Genomic DNA, 25,741 nt, shown 5'->3' with positions numbered 1-25,741 from the left:
AACTTAATCACATAAAATCTACACTGATTGTGCCTCATTTTAAAATGATCTTATTTCCCTTTACAGTGCCAAGAAATTCTTTTAGAATATTTTTAAGATAACAAAAAGTTTTATAAAGCCCCAACTTTTAATACTAATTATAAAATTCAGTAGTCTAAAATAAAAAACGGAAAAACCTCAAATATTTTATTTTGACCTAGTCTCCTCTTTTCATACCCAAACATTTTAAATTGAGCTCTTACCAACCTATTTGATGTTATTTTATCCATATTGTAGCCATACAGTGCTCTGACAGTGTGCTGTACTATCAGTTGGATTTGGGCCAATAACATACACAACATGTAAGTTGCTCCAACTGTTCCCGGTGTTAGATGGTTCCCACCCCTCCCACCCCCAAAGTGATAATAGTTGCTCCCATTTCACACCCACCTCCCCAGCTTTACATTGGCCTCCACCATCAACACTTAGTTCTAAGCCCCACACTGGTACCCAAGTCATCTCTAAGGGAGCCAACAGGGAAAAAAAAAACTTATTTATGCTTATTTGTAGCACCTGCGTTGCCCCAAGCTTATTAGGTGGTGAGAGGCAGATAACAAAGCAGAAAGAGCAAGGGCTTTGCAGTCAGACAAGTCTAGGCTTGAATTCTAGCTCTACTGCTCTCCAGCTGAGTGAGATTGGGTGAGTTATTTAACCTCTCCAGGTCTCAGTTTCTTTTTGTGTACAATGGGAATAATAACAGCATTACTTCATAGAGGTGTTGCGAAGATGAAATAATACCTAATAAGTACCTTACTTAAAATCTGCCACTTGTCCAGAGCTCCAAATATATGGTGCCTTTGTTATATATGTGGCTCAATACAGATAACAATACAGTAAGGCATTTCTGACAGACATCCTTGGGAGGGGCCACCTTATTATTTTTTTAACTTTTCTTAAATGTTGAAATAATCACTCTAGTTAATATTTTCTAATTGCATTAGAGAGAGGGCTGTGTCCAGGTTACATGTTAAGAGTCTTCTTTATTGTATTAAAGTCTTCCTTATTGCACTTCTGGTCTGTGTGACCAAAAATTTAAGGATCGAAGATGAAGGATGTCATTTAATCATAATTTTGTGGCTGTGTGACACCATTATCTTTTACTATGCCGCACTCCTAATTGACATGCTATTATAATTAGGTATTTTATGAGATTTGAAAGGAACACATCAGCAGTATGGAAGTAGTATTTACTGAAAGAAAAAAATGAACAAACGAAATAGAAGAGTAGGTAAAATGATCACACCACTAAGAGCCTGGGGTCGGGAGGGAGCTGGAAAACAGGAACTCTTGCATGGACTATGTCCCAAAGAGAATATTAAGGGACTCTGAAATATTTGCCAAGAGCCCAGAATGCAAATTTCATTCATAAATGTATGGCCAGCCTAATGGGCATCAGCTTCAAGGTGCTATTTAGAAACAGGTGTGTAGTGTGGAATGGCTGAGGCAGAAGACCGAGGATATAAGAGCATATAACTCAGGATCCCTTTGTTTAGGTGGGTGGGGCCCTCTGTGCTGTCTTCTGTGAGGGGTTGCAAGCAAACTGTGCAGTTGAAAAGGGTTCCAAGAAGACCAATTAAAATGACTGAATGCCTGAGAAATCTATCCCTGTTTACATAACCTGGGCAAGGCCAAGCAAGGTCTTGAGAATGTGAAGGGAATGTTGTGGTGATGCTATGCATCTGTCTTGTGTGTTACTGAAGACAATATATAAGAGAATGGACTTTATGTGGTAACATGAGAGAGATTAAGGCAGCGAAAGAAACTATGGCAAAAGCTGAGATGCTGAAACATTTATTAAATGGAACTTATATGTATTTCTGGATATGCATGGAGAAAACTAAACAGTTAACTTAGGTTCATGCCTTTTTAGTTTCCAGTGAGTTGGGCAAGATGTCTTTCCTTCTTTCTAAATCCTTTCTTTTTGATTAAGAGCTCTAAAACCACATTTGGCCTACATTTATCCCAGTGAACACTATTACCAAAAATGGCAAACTTTCCAGGTAGGAATATATTTTAAAGTTGAGGTAAACGTCACATAATATTAAATTTACTACTTTAACCATATTAAAGTGTACATTTAATTTACTTTTAGTATAGTCACAGTGTTGCACAACTACTGACACTATCTAGTTCCAGAATATTTTCATCATCCCCAAAAGGAGACCCCGTACCCCCTATACCCAGTAAGCAGTCACTACTCATTCTTCCATTCTTCCCTCCACTCCCTAAAAACTACTAGCATGCTTTCTGTCTCTATGGGTTTGCCTTAGGAATATATTTCTTTCGAAATCTTCTGGATTCTGCATTTAATTTTCCAACTAGAAACTGTAGACTACTGAGTGTATCTCTGAGTTTGTGTATGTGTGTGTATGAGAGAAAGAGACAGAGACAGAGATAGAGACAGACAGAAATCAGAGTCAGCATTCAGGAGAAATCTACTTGATCTGCATAGTCAAATCTATTTGAAATATTCAAACAAAATAAAAACTGGGGAGGATACTTATTTTTCAATTAGATGTCTGTAATTTAAATTAGGTATCTGAACTTAAATTTCTCAAGAGTTCTATCATAGGTTATAGAAGTGTCAAACAGTTCTTGAAATATGTCTGTAACATCGAGAAAGGCTTTTGAATGGCAACATGGCTTTATAGCTCCTATGTTAGGCCAAAAAGTTTCACACCCAACAGAAGCTCTGTCCTGGATCGGACCTCTTCCTGTAACAGTTAATGATAACCTCATTACTTTTATTTAGAGCAGTGTAGTGGTGAGCATTTTTTATTCTGTTTGTCCTGGTGAGCACATCAGCTAAAGCAGAGGAATCTTAGGATGCCTGACCGGTAAGTGAAAAAGAAACTTAAAAATAAAATAATAAAACCTCTTTAATTTGCCAAGCATAAATACTCATCAATTTTAAATTAGAATATACATTTTATTCTGGCCGGGACTTAAAAAAAATTTAGATAACTTATTCATAAACTTTAAAAATTTGAAGATGAACTGGAAAATGGTTTTTAGGGCATCTACATTTAAAACTTGCATGGCTTTCTTAAATATGATTACATTGACAGGGAAGTTGTATTTTTTACTTGTGGAAAAAATACATAAGACTGTGAAAGAAATCTTAATTTTCAGTCAAAATTATTCCTGGAAGGAGGAATAGCCAGTTGGGTCTTGTAATTTAAGTGGTGCATTGTAGTTGTGAATGTCAAGGCCGGGAGATTAATATCATTTTGCATTTTCACGTATTTTGATTTTTATTCCATTTTCATTTTCAATTCCTTTCTATTTCATGAGTCCCAACGAATAAATCTTGACTGTTCCCATTAATAAGGATTTAGGAATCCCCTGCTAAAGCTCAAACACCTCACTGATTTTGATGTTACAGATCTTGTTTTCTTTCCAAAGTATTTTTTCTACATGCTTCACTGTAGTCTACTATCTGTTCATTTCACCATTCTCTCAGTATGGGCTTCTGGGGACTCCTTGATGATAGTGGAAAACAGCCTCTCTGCAATACATTTTCAGGTATACATTGACTTAGCTACTATTCCCACAAACACTTCTCAGGCAGTGTGAACCAGAAGTAAAAATTTTTTAAACCACTGAACCTCCTTTAAGGCACCTGGAAGTTGGGGACAGCACAACAGTCCTCTTGCGGCATATAAAACTTAATGTAAAGCACTTGGAGGTCCTTGTTTCTGAGAGACACTGTGGCAAAAGTGCAAATATCATTATGCTTTGTGCTCTGCTTGAGGACCATCTCCAGTAAGAGAGCCCCACAACGTGGAGGGGTTTAATTCCTCAGTTCCCTCCTTGTGCGGCTCCCTCATATAAATGTGCCTTGGTTTACTTCTCAAGGACACGTGAATACATGACTCTATTCTCCAACTTCATATGACAAACCAAAACCTCTCTAGGAATGCAGAGAAAAGACTTCAAGTGTTGTGGAAAGGAAAAAAGACTTGAAAAGGAAAAAAAAAAAAAAACCCAGTTAACAGCAGTAGCTAAACTGTAAATTCCCTATCTCTGCCCTCCAGACCACATCCCAACCGAATCCAGCTGCACCCCGCCCGTTGACCTGTGGGGCTCCTGATTGAGAGTTCAGATACAGGGCGTATATTTCATGCCTGTCTCCCTTCACTGCTATGTATCAGTCTGGCCTGTGCTCAGGGTGTGGAATCTGGTTGGAGTTTCAATGTGTAGGATCCACTCCCGGGGTTTTTGTGAGATTGAGAAGGGTAAGGCAATAGGGGCTAGCCCCGGGGGTTTGGCACACTGCAGGGGATGGGGAGTGGGTGGAAAAGTCAAGAAGGCTTAAGTCTAGTGTTGTTTAAAGTCATTCACCTGCCCCTTCAGGAGGCCCCTGAATGACTTTATCTGGACAGGGACAGATCCAGGGACTCAACTGGGATAACCGGTATTCCTGGTAACTGCCTTCAGATACTGGGGCAGTTGGAGGAGAGGTGGGGAAAGGACGCTCAGGTGGGGGCGGAGGCGGGGGCGAGAGGGTGCTGAAGGAGAAGGAAGGACGGTGAAGGGAAATGCTTGGGCTGCCTCTTTCTTGGTGCATCTCCAGGAAGAGTTTGGAGACCCGAATTCTGGGCTGGGGTGGGTTTCCTAACTCGGTGCTGGGCTTGACCTTTCCAAGCCAACGCGTTACTTCTCTGAAGAGGGCTGGACTCTGATCTTTGCGCCCCTTCCTGCCCTTTGATTCTGGTTCTTTAAGGGAAGCCCCACCATGCAGACCTGGGAAGAAAAGATATTCTCTGCCGCAGGCGGGCCGGAATGGGAAGGCCAGGAATGCAGCCTCTGTGGCATGGGTTTTATTTATTTATTTAGATATTTATATTAAAAATTTTTTGTTAAAAAAAGAAAAAAGAAAAAAAGGATCCCTCACCCCCAAACCCGGGCTGGAGCTTTGCACGGTGACCGTCGGGAGGCCACCTTCTCCGGAGAACCGGCAGGTGGGCAGTGAGAAGCGCTTTCCTCCAGCGAGTGCCGCGGGGCTTGGCGCGGCTCTCCCCGCGGTTCCCTCCGGGTGCAGGCTCCGCCTCCCCTTCCCAGCCCCCCGGGCCTTCCCGAGCCCCGTCTCGCGGCCTCCTGGGAAAACTCGGCGAGTGGACTTGGCCGGGCAGAGGTCCCCGCAGGCCGCGCAGGTTGTTCGCGGCCAGCGAGATGTTTGAAGCCCCGGCGGGCGACCCCCTCCTGGGAGAGGCGCGGAGGCGGCAGAGCGCTGGGGTCGGCGGGCGCCTGACCTCGCGCCGCGGGGACGCGGGGGTGGCCCTGAGAAGGAGGGGCGGCCCCGAGCCGGCGGAGGAGGAGGCTCCGCCCCGCGCCACTATAAATGCGCGGCTTGGCCCACGGCAGCCGCGGCGCCGGCGGAGGCTCAAGGGCACCGACACGGCTCGGAACGCCTGTGGAGCCCCCCCACCTGCTTCCATAAGGCTTTGCCTTTCCAACTTCAGCTACAGTGTTAGCTAAGTTTGGAAAGAAGATCAGAAGAAGACCCCTGGTCCGTTTTTCTTTTGTTATATGTCATAGTCGTCATTGGGGTCTTTTTGCACAAGGCTGTTGTGTTTTTAGCGGTGCTCTCTCCAGTTCCTTGCACTCCTGTTAACAAGCACCTCAGCAAGAGCAGCAGCAGTAGCAGCAGAAGAGCAAGTGGGGGGCGCCTGGTGTCATGACCAGGAAAAGAGAGCAAAACCGCCAGAGAGGATGCTGTGGTGAGTTGACCAAATCCAAGTGGTGGAAACAGGTTGGGCGGTGGAGACCAACGGCTTCACGCAGGTTTTGGAGGAATGAGGTTCATCTGCTAACCAGAGTGCTTTGTAGCTCGTTCGAATCATATTTTGGTGGGGGTTGAGGAAGAAATGAATTTCAAGGTGTGGGAAAAGGGGCTTGCGTGCAGGCAAGGATGGAGTAGACTCGGCAGTTTGGATTGCTTTGTTAAAAAAATGGAGTTAAATGTCGAAATGAACTTTCTTCATTGTATGTGAAGTTATGCAGTTATTGGCCAATAAACAGGCCATGCTAAATTTAAGTGTTGACTTGATAAAATGTACATGGTTTGTCCCACAAAGTTTTGAATAGTCATGTTTAACAAGAGCAAACGTCTATACATTCCATCCTCAGCTCACTCAAGTGACTCGAAATATGCTTTTTATCTTCCGCCTCTGTGTCTTTGCAGGATCCTTAGCAAACTACCTGACCTCTGCAAAATTCCTTCTCTACCTTGGTCATTCTTTATCTACTTGGGTAAGTGAGAGTGTAAAGTAATTCTTACAACACACTTGCACAATTTCTCGTTTCCTTTCCTTCGGGCCAGTTGTTTTAAGTCACCCTCCATTTTTCTTTTTTTCCACGCAGCTAACAAAATAAATTATCCAAATACACATGCTTTAACGAAAAAAATTATTTTTGCCAAAGCTGGTTTCTTATAGGTCTTAGGAAGTGCCATTTAATCATCCATAAGAGTATAACACTTTATGTAGATTGACAACTATCCGAAGACAGGATTAACTGGAATGGGAATGCTTGTGTTTATAAATTGTATTTTTCATTCGTAGGCTTAGTAAATGGTGATATCTGCTACTAAGAATGGATGGATGTCTCATATACCTTCTATTCTTTCACATTTTAAGATAGTCCTCTAATTCTTTTTTTTTCGTTAAATTTATAAGTTCCAGCATACCGAACTATGAAAATACAGTGGAATAGTGGAGTCTCTGACTTAGGCTAAAAATAGCATTCTAAGATTAACTTAAATATAATTGATCCCAAGAACAAATATCTGAGTGATGAAAATTCTGTTCTTTAAAAATGTTTTCTGTAGATAAATATGTGTGGGGCATCTCAGGCTATCTCAGAACTGTCATCCAGTGAAAATCAACTGATTTGTAATTCTTCGTTTGATTTGCTATGTGGTCTTAGAAGAGTTCCACTATTTTTGTAGGCCTGGGTTCTTTCATCAACCACCACCCCCAAAAGAATAATCCCAAAAGGATATTGGATGTGCATTTAGTTAATAATGATTAGAATCTTTAAAATTAAACAGTTGTTCTTGTTGTTTAAAAGCAATAAGTCTGAATATATTCTATTCAGGCTTCATATATGATATTTAATTAAAAAGAACCATGTGGTAAGGAGAAGAAATTTGGAGGGTAAATTTTGTGAATGTTGTTTTCTTTTTAAAATGGAAACATTTATTGGATCATCCTTCATACATGAATGTATAGTATTGTATGAGGAAATCCATACCCTGTCCCCTTGGGAAATTATTAAGCTAAGTTATTGGCTCTTTAAGAAATGGCAGTTTGGAAATGGCCTTTTCCCCAGAGGCTTAGATAGGGATGAGCAAATACACAAAAACAGAGTGGAACTGTTGTGGGTTTCATTTCCAATAGCCGAAGATTCTAACTAGAAACCTAGTGAAACTGTCCTTAATAATTTAAACCAATAGTTGGTTCTTCCAGTTTAATTCAGTAAATATTAAGTATAGGAAAAAATGATAACAAGTGATGGAGATAGGATATGAAATTCTTATCTTGTGGTCTGACCTATATATTAGGGGAACAATGTGTCTCACTTCCAAATACTGATAACTGTAGGGTTTATGTAACCTTCCTTTAATAGGTAGGGAGGTCAGATTTGCTAAAAGAGTGGAACTGTCTTGTTCCAGAAGGATTTTTTTGTCATGCTAATAAAAATCTCACAAGAAAAGTGACAGACGCTTACCAGAATCTTACAGTAAATTGAACAAAGGGAGTTCTTGTGGAAAAGTTGGATTAAAAAAAATAGCAACTTCAACCATTTAAGGTTTAGAGGATTTTTCTTCTTTTCAATGCAAAGGAATGTAAAAGAGTAATGCTCTCTAAATAATTCTACTTTTGAGTTTTGTTTCCTACTTGACATTTTGCCCTATTTTATTACAACAAAATATGTGTGCTTATGTATACATCTATTTCTTCTATTCCCCTGCCAACTCTTCCAAACCATGGTTTCCTATATATTGAATGTAGAAGTATGAGAGTAGAAAGCTATATGAGATTAGGTTTGTGTAGGGTTGAATGTTTATTTCCAACGTCATTTCTATCTACCAGTGGATCAGTACATTTTACAGTACTGGAAGAAGTGGATTCTGTTATCAAGGAGCTTATAATATAGTTTAGTATGGGATTTAAAATATATAATAACAAAAAGATAACTAATAGTGTAGGGCAGTGAAAAAAGGTGGCCAGTTGCTTATATCTTAGTCATTATCCTTTGGACTGTCTCCATTTATACCCCAGATGTCTGCATTGCTGCAGCCCTTATTTCCTCCAGTTCCATGCTCACAAAGGTCTCTGTTACTACTTCATGCAAAATGCCAACTTCCAGCCCCACCCTATTTTAATTTTACACCATTTGACCTATTCCAGATTTGTTTTTGGTCTATGCTCACTGGGATGCAAGCTGCATGAAAGCGTGGACCTTGATTTTTATGCACTACCAAATTTCTAGTGTCTGCATAGTAGCCTCTCAATAAATATTACGTGAATTAATGACTGATTATTCATTCACAGATGTTCAGTTGATCTTCAGCTCTCACACTGGGTGTAGATGGACATGTAAGCAAATGATCAAAGTATTCTGAGAGCTTGTGGGGGGGCAGGGAATGGACAAAAAGAAGGAACAGGTGGGCTTGAGATTGCACCTGGTCAACACTTACTTAGAGTTTACCCAATTCTTGAGCTTTATGAGCTTAGACTCTGTTGCTTCTTAAAACCTAAAGCCTTTGAAAATTGGGGTAACTAGAGCAGTTTTATTCCTATTCATCAAAGAGGTAGCATGCTCTACAGGGATAACCAAGAGAGAAAACTTTCATTTAATAACATTTGTTTTGATGGCCTGCTCTAGAGGAATCTAAGACAAATTCTTTGGAAAAAAGATAGGAAAAAAAAAAAAAGAAAGAAGCAATATTAGTAGAAATAATATTTCTTACTCTTTAAGTTAAGGAGAAAATGCACTCATAGAGGCAAACTATCATTTGGAACATTTATGTGTCTTTATCTTTTCCTTGGGAGCTATTCAGAATAATGGAGATTAGGATAAAGTACCTCCTTTTCCCCCATCCCATTTTGTTCTAATCCAATCTAAATTTGCTTTTCATGTTAAAAATTAAGAAAACAGTTTAATTTGCTATTCTTATTGACATCCTTATCTTAATATATAGACTGGTCTTTTTATTGGTTTCAAACAAATTGCATATTTATCATATATTTTTAATCATTTAGTACAATTGTATTTGAAACACTAACAATTCCCACTCAAGTGGAAAAATTTTTTATTATCAAAGCAAACTTAAAAAATTTCTCTCTCAGAAATATTTATCATGGTAATGATTCTCAAATTTCTTGAACAGTCAGAACAAACCTAATGTACTAAAACAATATAGTTGGTAAATCAGTAGGTTATTGCCACTTTGTTTATGTTTATTCATTCACACCTGGGCTCCACTATATATCCACTCCTTTGTTGATTTCACAGTTTCTTGTTGTGCATCTACTCCAGGCCATGCACTGTGCTGAAGGTGGAGAGTGCAGAAGGCTCTAGAGCTCACATTTCAGACCATCAAATGAGTTTTTTTCAAACATGGTACTTCTGCTGGCTTCCAGTGTTTGTTTTAACATTTATTTGACTGTCTTCACTCCATTCTCCAAGGTCCTAATTTTATGTTAATTTTGAATTGTGGTTCTAAATTATGTTCATAATTTTCTACACCAAGATTTACTACACACTACACTGTTGACATCTTGGGCTGGATAATTCTTTGTTGTGGGGGACATTGCAGATGCCAGTTGTTCCTTCTCCCCCCAAGTTGTGACAACCCAGAACAGCTCCAGACATTGCCAAGTGATCCCTGGAGGGTAAAACCACTCCCACCCCTGCTTGCTAAATACTGGCATACGTGAAATTTATTGTAAAGGATTGCTACTGTGCATGTGCATCAATTTAAGTTTTGAATGCATATGATTGTTGTCTTGGCTTTATTAAATTTTTAAAATCATTTCATATACCAGGATAATACTTTGCTCCTGATACAGTAAATTTATCAGGAAAGAACAAGGAGTGTGTAAGTACTTCCGCGTAGTATCAAATCCATAAAGAATCTAACCTGGTAATTTAGTTTCCTATAGTAATTTCTAGGGAGAGGTTATGGTAGGACATTGTTGTCCTGTTTTATGTTAACCTCAGAAGTCAGAAAAGGAGTCTAAGATCTCATAATAAGGTCTATTATAGATTTTTTTGTACATTAATTTACTTGACTCATTTGAAAGTTTATCATTCCAAATTTTCAGTATTGAATTCCTAGATAACTTAGGTGGTCTGGAATGAAGAAATATGTAGTTTTTTCCCCCTTTTTCAGAACTCATCTGTGTTAAAATAATTACTTGCTTATGCATTGATTTCTGATATCTTCCTTCATGTAGTACCAGAATTTCCCCATGTTAATTTCATCTTTCTGATTGCCCTGCTGTTTTATGACCTTGAAATTTATTTGCGAAATAGAGCATAGATTTTAGAATATCAGAGGTAAAAGAAGCTTTAGAAATCATATAGTTCATTCTTATCATTTCACAAATTGGGAAACTGGCTTTTTTTTTTTTTTTTGACATTCGAGGCACACTAATGTTTGTAAATTGTACTGTAATTTCATTCTCATTCAGTAAGAAACTACTTTATGTTTCTCAAATCAGGATAGGTGAATTCCAGGCCCAGGTAGAAACCTCACACAAGGGAACAAGTTTTGTCTTAAAATACCTTCTTCGGTCTGGAAACTGCATTTCTTTCTAGAACAAAAAAGGACTATGTGTAGTTTCACTAATATGCTTTTACAGGTTTACTTAGTAACTGGGCAAGAATATTTTCCATTGTGCCAAGATGAACACTTTCAATACATAGAGGAATTATTGACAGAAAACTTCATGATGTTGCCAGAAAGTGCCCTTTTGATAAGGAAGCAACTTCCTGAATATAACTGGCTAGAAACTAAAACTATTTTAGGAAAACATTTTATCTTTTCTTATTCAAGGGAGATCGAATGTGGCACTTTGCAGTGTCTGTGTTTCTGGTCGAGCTCTATGGAAACAGCCTCCTCTTGACTGCAGTTTACGGGCTGGTGGTGGCTGGGTCTGTTCTGGTCCTAGGAGCCATCATTGGTGATTGGGTGGATAAGAATGCCAGACTCAAAGGTGAGTGTTGTTATAGCTATGCCTTTGTATTCATGAGACCAGTGTCTGAGCTCGAGAGAAACCACTATGACTAACCCAGTGTGAGCCTGCATGCCACACTTGAGTGATGGGGGGCTTGGTGGCAGCACCTCCGTGTGGAGGGTTCTGGGTCTCCCGCACAAGGTTATGATGGCAGGATATTGAACTTGTAGATTTTTTGAGTATCTTCGGCTATTCATAAATTCCAGATGTTAATGATTAACATGTAGGACTTCTCTGGGAACCATGTTAAACGTTGAAAGTTTGCTTAACTCTGGCATCCTTTCTAACCATGACTACACTGGAATCTTTTTAGTGTTAGGTTTCTGGGACAGCTTTAACACCTGATTTCTGGGTTACTGTGTTTCACAGGAGGTGTGTATAGAGGGATTTAAAACTATAGATTCAAGAGAGAATATCTGAGTCTGTTTCACAGAGAGCTTTCTGAGGGAAAAGAAGAAATGATAATATATTAATATTTATTCTAGAACATGAATACTGAAATCTTTCAGTTTTATATAGGGAAGAGAGAAAGTGCCTGAGCAATTCAGTTATTCAGACTAATAGGGCAATGTGGACAATTATTCAGGGCAAAATTTTCCTGAATTGCTCAGTTGATAATTCTAAGACCTGGTCATGTTTGTCTTAGATGTTGGGGAAAGATTGAGATAGCCTTACTTTCTTTCAGTGTAGGATGACTGCTCCTGGATAAGAGCACTTGGATTGTCAAATTCTAGGACTTGACGCTCTCCTTAAAATGGTCAAAATGAACATATTTTGTTTTAAGAATGAATAGACCAAAATGTGTATAGAAAAAAAATTTTGTACCCTAGAAAAAAATTCCTAGTTATTTACATCATTATAGGTAGGAACATAGAAATATTATACCTAGAGACCTTTAACCTTATGATTGTTGAGCACTGAAATTGTAGGTTAGGAAAGAATGTCGAGTTGGATGAAGGAAAGTGTGGTGGACTAGCAGTCTCCCACTTACCTCATGTAATCAACTCATGTGTTACCCACCATGAAAATCTTCTCTGATGTCTCTGGGTTGAGTTAACTATTTCTTCTCTCATCAGGCTTTGTTATACCTCTGCTATTGTACTAATACTCTTATAATTATCAGTTCACATGTCTATCCTTCCTCTGGTCTGTGGGGTCCTGAAAGCTGAGAACCTCATTCAGTTGATATTTAATCCTTGCGTAATGAATGAATGTATCAATGAATGAGTTGTATGTTGGGATTTTATTTCAAAGTAATTTCAGAAAGCAGTTTGTTTTGTCTTGAGGCTTTGATATGACCTTCCAAGCCAGAACAAGTTTTACTGTCCTTCAAGACAAGAGTTGTAATTATACCTTACATATACAACTCAGTGTTTTTCAAAGTGCCTTAATATTAATAAGTATTTTATTTGAGCATCATAATGACTCTGTAAAGTAAGGAAGGCAGGTATGTGCTGGCATCCTCACCTTATAGACACAGGTGTAAGAGACATTAGGTATCTTGCCCTAGATTGTCTACCCTAGTAAGAGGCAGAGAAAAGACTACAAGGTGTCTTTACCCGTATACTTACTTACCTGTTCTTATTCTAGTACTTTATCTATATGAGTGCCTCACTCTAAGAAAATCGGCATTTCCTATGAAAAAAGGTGTAGCTTAGAATTTCATAACAATAGCAAATAGTATTAGTATGCCAAAATAAACATACTGCTGCTTTATTCTTGACAAATTTTTATATGTTTTTTCTATTTATCCATACAATCTTATCAGATTCAGCCTGCCACGTGGGAGGTTATGGATTCTGTGACTTCTTCTTTACCCTCTTCCATCGCCTGCTACATGTTCTTATTTTAGCTTAAGCAACAAAGAGCTGAGAGATGGATCTTGTCTATGTAATATAGTTCTGTTTATGATAGTAAACTTTCATGAGGATAAACTAAATGAAAATGTGGTCATTATGAATGGCTTCATCTAACAGAGGAAAAAATGATGGGTACTTCATCATTCTGTCTGCAAGTTTTACTGGTCGGGTGTGATATGCTAGGTTGTCCTGGGAATAGTTGAGGCAGGATTTACTTCAGGATTTTTTTTTATTTCTTGTAGTAATTTGCATATGCATTAATGTTGTAGAACAATGATGTATGAATAAAAAGAGCCCCCTTGAGACATTTTGGTGTGGTGTGTAGTGAACACTTTGTTTTTCCTTCTGTACAGTGGCCCAGACTTCGCTGGTGATACAGAATGTTTCAGTCATCCTATGTGGAATCATCCTGATGATGGTTTTCTTACATAAAAACGAGCTTCTGACCATGTACCATGGATGGATGCTTGTAAGTTCTCGGCGAGATTCTTGATTGCAGAGAATTGAACATCGGTAGTAGTAAAAGATGAAACCTCTTTGAGGCTAGGGATTATCTTTTGCAAATGGAACTTTTTAATACTGATCTCTGTGTCTACTGTTTCCTAAGTTTTTTGTTTTGTTTTGTTTTTGTTTTCTCTCATAACAGGCACTCATTAAGTATTGTTTGAATTTAAATTTTGTCCAAGAGTTTATTATAAAAATTCAAGTTGTTAGTTTTCAGCTTATTAGTATTAATTTGTAATTTGTTCACACTACATATGAAATGTTATCCATGTATATATTAATCAATCACGATTGTATTCTTCCAATGATAATTGGTGTTTCTTTTCATGGACATGGACTGATAGCTTCTCATACTTTGATTTCATGATAGGTTAATGGAAAAGAGAGAGATGGGGGTATGGTAGAAAACAATGGATTTGATGTTACTATTGAATCTTCTTATGTATATTTGGATTGGTATTGTAGAGTTTTGAAGCCAGGTAGGATGGTAGAAATCTTCTAGTCTATTCCTTTATTTTGTTGATGAAAAAAACTAAGACAAGTGAGGTTAGCTGATTGCCCATCATCATGCAACTAGAAAGTATCAGAACTCTCACTTAAATACAGGTCTTCTCACTTCCCTGTAATGTTTTTCCAAAAGAAATATTTGTGGGAAGAATATTAAAAACCACCCTTATGTTAATAGTTTGTGATACCTGTCACATAAATTTGCACTTGACTTACAGTTTTTATATTATATGTTCTACAGATGATATGGATTAGGAAGATATGCCCTTTAACTTGACCACTGACATTTATTGTTTCATATGTACAAAGTAAAATGATTGCTTATAAATGAAATTAAAGTCAAAGTTTGGTTATTATGCCACCAAAGACCACATGAAAGTACTTTGCAAAGGGAGGTGTACGCATAGTATGGAAAAACTGACATTTTAACTCAGTTTTCCCCTGTAATTCCTTAGACTTTCTGCTATATCTTGATCATCACGATTGCAAATATTGCAAATTTGGCCAGTACTGCTACTGCAATCACCATCCAAAGGGACTGGATTGTTGTTGTTGCCGGAGAAGACAGAAGCAAATTAGCAGGTAATTTGTGTTCGACTAAATGAGTTATATTAGGATTCACTTTAAATCAGTGGTAATAAATGAAACTATAAACCGTTTTTTCCTGGGTATTTTTTAAGAACAATAAATCGAAATCACAGTCTTTTTTTTTTTTTAAACTACGTGATCAGTCTTAGTGCAAAGATATATCTCAGAGCTATGAAGTTAATTTATAGGATAGTGAACTTCTCTATTATTCTGTGCAAACCTGCCAAATGAAAGAACATTTCTTTTGATCTTTCTTTCTTTAAAAAAATTCTGTTAACTGTTTCTAAGTGTTTGCTTTATATTTAGAACAGTGAAAATTTGACATCGGATATTATTACCTGTACTTACCAGTCTTACTGTGGATATTATTTTTCTCCAAACCAAATGGAAACAATGTAATTTTTGGAGAGATTTTATAAGCTAATTTTTTCTACTTTAAAGTTATAATCTATAACTTCTATTACATTATGTACGAGGTAATATAATTGCTGTTATAAATACTAAAGAAATAGAGGATAAAATACAGTTTTTAAGAAACTTATAATCTTAGTTATTCATTGGAAACATATATAAGAGGCTGAAGAATGCTTACAAAGCATCACATCCTATTACATCAATATTACTTGGGCTCAGAATAACTTACCTCACTCAATATCATTTACCTACCCATCATACAACACACAGACACAAATCGGATTGATAATTACACAGAGTAAAGGAGGAAGGGTACAACTATCTACTGATCAGATAAGCTGAATCAACTCTGCTGGTCATTGAGGTAATGGGTATCACAGACACATTGCCCAGCCATCCTGACAGATAAGAAAAGCATTCCTGATAACTTAAATCGCTTATTCCAAGACACAAAAGGCAAGATTAGGTGCTGGGGTTAGCAAGCAACTTTGGACCATGCGATTTAAAAAAAGACAGAAAGGAAGTGGTGAGAGAAGGAGCAAAATCTGTGGAAGGTCCAGAAGACGAAAAAGAAGAATTTGCTTAAATCATCACTTTGTGGTAGCAGCATTGTACTTAGGTAGTAATGCCACAGTAATTTTAGAGGATGGTGCGTGTATAGGATGAATTTAGCACATATATATCTATACTGCAGGAAACTCTCTCTGGAGCTAAAGTGATGATATTCATTGATTTTTCTTTTACTGATAGGAAATCCATATTTCTTTTTGTCACATTGAACTGTAAGATAAGATTTTGTCCTTTTTTGTGTTTTTTTGTGTTTGTTTATGTTCTCTTTTTAATGTATGCTTTTAGGTAGGTAATACATATTTTAAAATTCAAAGAGTCTAAAAGGCTATGTTTTGAACATAGATTATATATATATTTGTTGGACTATATTTGGGGGGAAAGTGACTTTTAAAATAATCTTCTTTCCCTTTGCTGTATTTCTTAACTCATTTTGACTCTGTGAAGTCTGAATAGTCTGTAAAAAAATCCTGAGTACAAAGTTACTCAGAATTTTTCATTTTTCTTAAATTAATAAATAAAACAAAGACTCCACATAACCTTGTGAGATCTTTTCTGACTATGAAGTAATGTCCCAGAACAAAAACAAATATATACTGGCCATTTCTCAGCTATCTTTCTTTATATTAGAAATCATTGCAGAGTGAAAGAATCTAGGCCAACTCGTCTATTTTCTAACCTTCTGGAGTTTCTCAAGTTTAAGAAAGGAAGTACGCTGCCTGTCGAACTCCTGTCCTCTGTGAGTTAGCTTTTAGTATGTGGTGCTTTTTCATATCCAGCCTGCAGTGCGGGTTAGTAGCCAGTAAAGGAAAAATCCCCATCTTATGTTTACTCAAGTTTTTACCCCAGTAATTGTGTAATTAGAAACCATGTTTCCAAATAGGATACAAAAACTTCTTTAGTTTTGAGGGTCAGCAAGGGTCTAACCATGGATTTTGGGTACCATTTCTGCTATAAAGCAGAGTTAAAGAACAAAGAAAAAGGAACAGAGGAGAGAAGGGGAGACATACACATAGAGAGGATTCCAGGTTCCTCTGAGGTTGTGTCTCTAGACACAGTGGCACCTACTGCAGGAAGAAATAATTTATGTTAATCAGGCTGATTTTTGAGGTTGTCGGCAAAGACTTAGGAACCCAAGCAGGGGTCTGGGCAGGGACAACTAAACCCGTGTGCATTGTGGGTGCTTTGTGTGCTGCGTGCATGTGTAAAGGAGTCGAAGGGGAAGGGATGTACACATAAAGAGCAAAGGCGAACTGGATGCAAATTGCTCCCATTTTCTTATCCCAGTGTTTCTTAATTTCACAGTAGATTTTAAAGTTGGAAGTTTTCACTGAGGGTAAAGAACAGGAGAAAATTTCTCTGTTAGTTTAAAAAGTTTTAGAATTTCAGGGGTATCAGGCTAAAATATATGTGTTCCCATCTACTTTAGACAGCTCCAGAAAAGGTTTTGTTTTTCATATAAATACTGTTAATTAATCTGTTAACTAATTTGTCTAGGCACTTGATTTAGAGTTTTATTGAAACATTCTCTGGTGCCATGTCCCTTTGCCTGTCAACCCTGTTTGAACTCACTTCCTATTCCCAGACTTTTTACTCCATCTGTTGTTTTATTTCCTTTCCTATTTCCTTTGTTAAACACTCTTTATTAATGGCCTCTGAGATTTTTCTTGTCCACCATTCTAAAAAAACATCTGGTTAGCTTGACCAAGTATGGCTGATAAATTTTTTGTTTGAACTCTATTGACTAAAAATTGATTTCATATTTGAGGTACACAAAACTGCTGGCTGCTATTTACTCAGCAAATCTGCTTTTAAAAATTGTTATTCTATGAGATGTAATACCCTTTATAATAGCAGTTAGTTATTTAATATCATGTTCTTTGCCACAGCTATAGATGAAAACAGTTAAAATGGGTTTTAAATGAGCATACATTTGTCTGCTTGCATAAGAATAAATATAAATTTGTAGAAAGGATATGTTTGCATATTCAGAGGACTGATTCTTATCAAGCCTTTTACCAGTAAAATGATTAGGTCTTTTTCAAAAACTATTATTTAATTCATTCTGCTTCAGAAAAATAAAAGCTGTCTTCTGACAGTATATTACATCTAAACATTATTTAGTTCTTAAGTATGATATAAAAAATAGAAATTGGTGGCATTAGGAAGATTCATGAGCACTCGAAAATTGAGGTAGTGAAAGAGTAACAAAATCATTGTAAATAAATTAATTTAGTAGTTGTTCTGGAGTTTCCAGATCCAAATGTGTATTTTCATTAGTACTTGATTTTTGGATTCAAATTATTGAGTTTTTTGGATCAAGTCCATATTTCTGTGTTAGCATATGAATTGGAAATTTATCAGTGTGTGTATGTGTTGGGGGGGACACATGGAGTTTAGTGAAGCCTCTGCAAAAATGTTCATGTATAAGATCAATGAAAACTGCCTTTGCCTCTCAAGTGAAAGGTGAAATGTGTCAAAGTTCTCCCGTTATCACATAAGGATTATACATTCGGAGGACTAATTGGCAGGTAGTTTAGGACTAGGAAGAACTAGAGAAGGAAGAAAGGCAACTTTCTGTTAATGTACTTTTAGTCACGTATTGCTTTTTCCTTAAGGAGCCCTGCATGATTGGCAAGGATTTGTCTCATTAATTTCACTCTGTGAGATAGAGAATGAGACAGCAGCTAATTTCCTTGACTTCTTTTTCTTTATTTATCTTGTCTTCTACTCTGACTCAGCTATATATGCCCATGGTCATACCCTAGACCTTGTCATCATCACTCAGTCCTCCCCTTCCATAATCTCAATCTGAGGGATTCGTGTCTTGAACTACCATCTCCTGTCTTTTCAGCTCATTCCTTCTGATACCCCACTTCCTAGCAGTCCTCCAACCTGGTTATTCCTATGAGTCATTAATTCCACTACCTTTTCACTGTTCATGACCCCTCTTGTCTCTTTCTTACCCTGTTTAAGTTCCAAGGTCAATCATTCTGACCATGTGATTGATTGCCTCATAGCATATATCCTCAGCTCACTCGGTCCCCTCTCCTTTTGTCACTTTCCTTTTATAAAACCCTGGTTAAATCCTACATGGCTAGAGAAAAACACACAAACTTGTTTACTGTTCTCACTTAAAGTTCATGACCACCGTGTTCAAATTGGCCCTTTCATGCTGCCAGATGATCATACTGTTTCTCTGGTCATTTCTTTTTCTCACGTTCCTAAATGACTACTTCATACCTTCTCCTTTCTCTGTACATATTCAGTACCTCCACTCCCATCCTCAGTTTCACTGATGAACTTGCTGTGTTTTTTACTGAGTAAAAGAAAGAAAGAAGAAGAGAACTTCCTATGTGCTGCTACCATCACATTGCTCTTTCTTGAAGCCGTATACTTAAAGCTGTGTATATGGCCTACCTTCTTGTTGCTGTCGAATAATTGTGCTCCTATGTAAGAATAACTCTTCCTCTTATGTAGTAGCTTTAGATTCCACCCCTTCTCATCTACTGTATCATTCTCATTCCCAAACATGTTATAATTTTGTTCTTCTTAAATATCCCTGTCTTTACCCCTTTACCACCCCATTTCTTTTTTCTCTTTTTCAGTGAAACTTAACAAAGAGAGATGTCTATGCTCACTCTTTTCAATTACTTTCCTTGGCACCAGTCTCTTAAAGCAACTTGATTCAGGCATTTGCCCTTTTTGTTCTACCAAAACTACTCTTTTTGAGATCCCCAATACCTTCCATCTGACCACCTTAGAGCTTCTCAGTGCTCATCTTTCTTGACTTATCAGCAGCACTTGCCAGTTATTACTTCCTCCTCTTTAACATACTATGTTGCTTCTAGGACACACACCCTCTGTTTTTTTGCCTCTTTGGTTATTTTCTTCTCATCTTCCTGACCTGTAAACACTGGCATACCCAGGACTCAATTCTCAGACCTTGTCTCTGCTCAGTCTGCACTAACTCCTTTGGTGACCTCATCCAGTCTCATTGCTTTAAAAATCAACCAGCTGATGGCTCCCAAATCCAATGCATAGTTCTTCCCTAAACTACAGACTTATCCGAATGCTTGACACAGCCTCTTGAATGTCAGTAGGCCTGTCAAGGTCAAAATCCCTAGATCCAAATGCTTGTTCTTTTGCCCCAAACCCAATTCTTCTGAAGTCTTCTTTTTTCAGTAAGTGGCAACTCTATCCTTCCAATAGCTGCTCAGGAAAAAAGCTTTAGTGTCATCCCTAATCCTCCCTTTCTCTCATATACTGTATCTAATCTGTTTGTAAGTCTTCCAGATTTTATCTTTAAAGTGTGTTCAGTATCTTTTTTCTCCATTTCCATTGGTTATGGTCATGCTACTATCATCTCCCACTTGTCTCCTTGCCTCTACTCTTGTCTGTGACATCCCTCACCCTCACTCTACAGTCTATTCTCAATACAGTAGCTAAAACGAACCTTTAATAATATAAGTCAGACTGTGCCATCTTTCAATTCATAAGCTTCTAAAGATTTCCTGACTCATTCACTGTAAAGTTAAGTCCATATAATGTTCACAAGACCTTAAATGACTGGCCCAGTCTGCCATCCCTTTCTGACTTCATCTCTTCCTGTCTCTTCCTTTACTTGCTCTGCTCCAGTCCTATTGGCCTCCTTTCTCTTCTTCTAGCACTCTAGGCATGCTTCTCTTGCCCAGGACTTTTGCACTTCTCTTGGTCTGGAATTCTCATTTCACTTATACCACGGGACTCACTCTTTTGCCTCCTACCACTTCATGTCTTTTCTGTGGCGCTATCTTTACTTCACTGAGTTCTTTCCTTACCTCAGCATATTTAAAAATAGAAATTTCTCTTTTCCCCTGAGCACTCTCTATGCCCTTTTTCTGCTTTATTTTCATCATAATATTTAATAAACATTTGACATGCTGTATATTTATATGCTTGTCGATTTACTATCTTTATTTTCCCATGGGAATGTTAACTCCATGAAGACAGGAAAGGATATTCTTCATTTTCTTTATATTGACAGAATGGTGCCTAGCTCATAATAGGCATTTAACAACTTTTTGTTGAAACAAATAAATGTATTTTCACGATTATATTCATTTTATGAGCTGATATTAGGCTAATTTATAAAGTCCCAAGGGAATCAAATTTTTTAGGCAAATTTAATATGATTTGACCCAAACAACAAATAATTTTCTAAGAAAATGGTTATGGCTTGCTCATAGAGTACTTTTTAGAAATTTACATTTTAGGAGTCTACACACTTGGTCTGTTAGTTTGTATTATATTAATGGGCAGTCTTTCTTTGATAGGTTTGCATACTTACCGCATCTTTCACTTACCTCTGTAGATATGAATGCTACAATACGAAGGATTGACCAATTAACCAACATCTTGGCCCCCATGGCTGTCGGCCAGATTATGACATTTGGCTCTGCAGTCATTGGCTGTGGTTTCATTTCGGGATGGAATTTGGTGTCCATGTGTATAGAGTACTTTCTGCTCTGGAAGGTTTACCAGAAAACCCCTGCTCTAGCTGTGAAGGCTGCTCTTAAAGTAGAGGAAGCTGAGTTGAAACAGCTGAATCTATACAAAGGTAAACTTAATGCAATGATCAGTCATTTTATTCTGATATTCAGACCTTAAATGTTGGTGAAGACCAAAACTATTTTGAATTTATATAAGATTTTATTACCACTGAAGTCATATATGAGGTTAAATAAGTCACTCCGGCAGGTGAGTCAAAACCCAGGCTATCGAGGGTCTGAGGAAGGATGCCTGGTTGAATCTCATGGAGTTGGAATGGAACCCATGGCCCTTTCCTTGACATGAGCAGTGGACCTAGAGTGGCAATTAATTAAGGGATGGTTGGGCAAGGTTGAGCCATAGGAATCGGAAGAAAAATGAGAACAAGCGAATTCCTAGGGGTCTGTGAAGAGGGAAGTTACGTGCCATCAGAGGTGATTTGTAGGATAGTGGAAGGGAGTGAGGACGTGGAAGTGGGCATTTCCCAGGAAGAGGAAGATGGACTTCTAGGCAAATGGAATCTTAATGGGGCCCCAGAAAATAAGATGTTTTGTTTTCCCATGCAATTATTATATATTTATCTGATGAGTTTTACTTTGGTAGGAGTGTAATTGGGGGAGGGGGGCGGGTAGCGAAAAGGGTGGAGTGGGGGAGGGAGAGAGGGCACATGAGCAATTGAGATCAATGATATTTTGTTTATTTAACCTAATTGCTATCTGGAGATTGTTCTTTGGCTGGAATTATTAGATTAGTAAAAGGAATAATATTGTATTGGAGGAATTATATTGTATTAGTAAAAGGTATTATATTGTAGTAGCTAAGTGTACCCACAGGGGATGGAAAGAGGAAAAGAAAAAATTCTGAGTAAAATATTTGGCTTTTTTCCCCATATCCCCTCCCCCAAATAATAATGTTTTCTGTTAACAGAAAATGAGCCAAAATCCCCAGAGGCAACTCATCTAATGGGTGAGAAAGACGCTAACATCCACGAGCTTGAACAGGCGCAAGAGCCAGGCTGTGGCTCCCAAATGGCTGAGCCCTTCCGCACCTTCCGAGATGGATGGGTCTCCTATTACAACCAGCCTGTGTTCCTGGCAGGCATGGGTCTCGCTTTCCTCTATATGACTGTCCTGGGCTTTGATTGCATCACCACAGGGTACGCCTACACTCAGGGTCTGAGTGGGTCCATCCTCAGTATTTTGATGGGAGCATCAGCTGTAACTGGAATAATGGGAACTGTGGCTTTTACTTGGCTACGTCGAAAATGTGGCCTGGTTCGGGCTGGTCTGATCTCAGGATTTGCACAGCTGTCCTGTTTGATCTTGTGCGTGATCTCCGTGTTCATGCCTGGAAGCCCCTTGGACTTGTCTGTTTCTCCTTTTAAAGATATCCATTCCAGGTTCATTCAAGCCGAGCCACTGCCCACAAATACATCTACAAAAATATCTGAAATCATCTTTCCAAATGAAATGCACATGTCAAACGGGTCTGATTCTACTAATATTGCCCTAGAGATGGATGCTAACTCTGAGTCCATAATCTCTGTCAGTCTGCTGTTTGCAGGCGTCATTGCTGCTAGAATTGGTAAGACATCTCCTTTTGTGTACTAATGAATTAAAAGTGTCTTTTTGCAATGTGGGTTCAGAGAATTCAACAATAAAGTATCTGGAATATTCTTCGAATGTTAATTTAAGCAAAATCCACTATTGATCCTTATGTATAATCCAGTTCTTTATTATGAAATTTTTATTTTGTAGTTTAAAAAACTATAAGTATGTGTATATGTACATATACTTTCATAAAACATGATTAGGACTTGATAAGTTTTTCTAAATGCATATTTTAAGAATTACTCTTTTAATGTTAATTAATTTTAAAGATATTAGCTATAATAATTATAATGCCATTTAGTAACTTAGTCTTTGTATTGCTATAACTACTAAAAAGACTATAATTTAGAGAATATTTCTATGGGGCAAGGTGAAAAAGATAGTGTTTTTGGTTTAAATTTTTTTTAAAAAGACATGGTAGCTAGAAAAAATATCTTTCAAAGGTCTTCTCTAGCTGATGTGTATTTATTATATACTTTGCCAAACAAGTGGATTTTATAGCCCTGGAAGGAAACAAAACGTAAAGACTTCTTACAAAGCAAATTTTAAGTAATCATTAATAGAGTACTGATGAATTATCTCCTCCTGAATCACTCTTGAAATGAAACCATATTTGTCTTGTGATACAAAGCAGTTTATTAATTTATCAAAGACATTATTATTCAAGTAAGACAGTTTTATTGTAAAGGCTTTAGAACCCAAGCAGTAAATGTAATAATGGTTTAAAGTTTCCTTACACTTTAACCATAACAATATATTAAGTCCATTCATTTTAAACTTTAAAAATACTAGTACAGTCATGCGCTGGCTTAACAATGGGGATACATTCTGAGAAAATATGTCATTAGGTGGTTTTGTTGGACGAACATTGTTGAGTGCACTTACACAAATGTAGATGGTATGGCCTATTACACACCTGCCCTCTGTGGTACGGCCTGTGGCTCCTGGGCTACAAGCCTGTAGAGCGTGTTACTATACAAAACAACACGAGGTTAAATCAAGCACAAGAGAAGATTCAATTGCAGTGGTAAACAGGAGATGTATGAGGCCACTGCTGGCATAACACAGCATACTGCTTTACAGCAAACTTTTTATTGTAGAAGTAGAGGACACTCTAAAATAACCATAAAAATATGTTATAATAAGTACATAAACCAGTAATATAGTCATTTATCATTATCAAGTATAATGTGTACCGTACATAATTGTGTGCTATATTTTATATATCTGGCAGTGCAGTAGGTTTTTGCACACCAGCATCACCACAAATACATAACACATTGTGCTACCATGGTTATAATGTCACTAGGTGATAGGAATTTTTCAACTCCATTATAATCTTACGGGACTGCCATTGTATGTGTGGTTCGTCAGTGACCAAAACATTGTTATGTGGCACTTGACTGTACTTATAATAGGATTATTGTCTCTAATTTCAGTTTTGCTTTAAATGTATGAATTATCACAGAAAAACAGCATTAAGAAGTTTGTAGATTAGACTTATTTTTGTCTGGTAGCTGTAAAAATCATTTCTTAGAGCCACTACTAACCCAGTATTTATTAATGAAAAATAATTCTCTAAGGCAAGGCTATGTTAAATATACATATGATGACTTTAAAGTAATAGGGCTAAACTGTGTATTTTGCACATGTCAACAGATTTTTAACTGATAAATCTGAAACATATGGCTATAAATTTTAGAGTTTGGGTAGCTCTAAAAAACACCTTTTTTTAAAATTTTTTTTTTATAGGTCTTTGGTCCTTTGATTTAACTGTGACACAGTTGCTGCAAGAAAATGTAATTGAATCTGAAAGAGGCATTATAAATGGTGTACAGAACTCCATGAACTATCTTCTTGACCTACTACATTTCATCATGGTCATCCTGGCTCCAAATCCTGAAGCTTTTGGCTTGCTCGTATTGATTTCAGTCTCCTTTGTGGCAATGGGTCACATTATGTATTTTCGATTTGCCCAGAAAAGTTTGGGCAACAAACTTTTTGTCTGTGGTCCTGATGAAGAAGATGTTACGAATGAAAATCAAACTAATACATCTGTTGTATAAGACAGTTAACTGTTTGCTATCCCTGTTACTAAATTATATAGCGCACATGTGCTTATTTTATACTTCAGAATTCCAATAAATGGCTGGTGTTTCCCTCTGGTTTTACCACAAATATACCTTGAAGTCCTAAAGCTATTTAGGAAACCTAAGTCAGCAGAAATGAGTTGGTAATTTCCCTTACATTTGATGGAAAAAAAAAATAGGAAAAGAAAAAAAATTTAAATATGGAGACTAAAATGGCAACACTGATTTTCTCCATTTCTCATGAGTAGATAAAATTTTATATAAGAGTGGTTAGCCATGTGAATTAAGTTATTCTTTGGCAGATATTATCTGTACTCGAATTCAGATATATCAGTTTTCCCTAAAACTCAGTCTTGTCCAAGTCTAGTTAATTTACTTTTTCTTTGGTATTTTATTCTGTTATATTATAAGAACAAATTCTACTCCACATACAAAGATTAAAGTTTAATAACAAGTTTTATCCTTATTGATCCTATTGATCTTAAAGGATTTACGTATATGTGGAAAAAAATTCACTAGTATTCTCTAATAAGGTCTATGGTTTAACTTTAGAGAGCACCTTCATATTTTTATTATCAGATAGGGCAAAATATTCTATTAAGCAAATGTAGCACTTTGTAAAATGGCTGTCAGGTAAGCTGCAGGTAGAAGCAAAGCTGTAAAGTAGATTTATAACAGTGAATGCATAAGAACTTCAAATACGCCAGTAGTTTGGCCATAGAAAGTAGAAACTGAAAGTCCCACAGAAGAGCAAGATCTGAATTTAACTCCCATCACTCTCA

At 37.4% G+C, this 25,741-nt stretch overlaps 2 protein-coding genes across 2 annotated transcripts; one reads left to right on the top strand and one right to left on the bottom strand.

The window, feature by feature from the left end:
- Positions 1-4,204: 4,204 nt before the first annotated feature.
- On the bottom strand, positions 4,205-5,493 carry LOC120587456 (WAS/WASL-interacting protein family member 1-like). The gene is made up of 2 exons (XM_039844225.1): positions 4,937-5,493; positions 4,205-4,785 (listed from the first exon to the last, which is right to left on the bottom strand). The coding sequence occupies exons 1-2, from the start codon at positions 5,478-5,480 to the stop codon at positions 4,376-4,378; spliced, it is 954 nt and encodes a 317-aa protein (XP_039700159.1). The 5' UTR covers positions 5,481-5,493; the 3' UTR covers positions 4,205-4,375.
- Positions 5,411-25,214, top strand: SLC40A1 (solute carrier family 40 member 1). The gene is made up of 8 exons (XM_039844224.1): positions 5,411-5,762; positions 6,227-6,294; positions 11,111-11,270; positions 13,504-13,619; positions 14,617-14,743; positions 21,084-21,329; positions 22,187-22,843; positions 24,622-25,214. The coding sequence occupies exons 1-8, from the start codon at positions 5,720-5,722 to the stop codon at positions 24,933-24,935; spliced, it is 1,731 nt and encodes a 576-aa protein (XP_039700158.1). The 5' UTR covers positions 5,411-5,719; the 3' UTR covers positions 24,936-25,214.
- The last annotated feature ends 527 nt before the right edge of the window (positions 25,215-25,741 follow it).

The sequence above is a fragment of the Pteropus medius genome, unplaced genomic scaffold (genome assembly GCF_902729225.1).
Source record: "Pteropus medius unplaced genomic scaffold, Ma_sr-lr_union100, whole genome shotgun sequence".
Taxonomy (NCBI): Eukaryota; Metazoa; Chordata; class Mammalia; order Chiroptera; family Pteropodidae; genus Pteropus; species Pteropus medius.
This window is presented reverse-complemented; position numbering and strand designations above follow the sequence as displayed.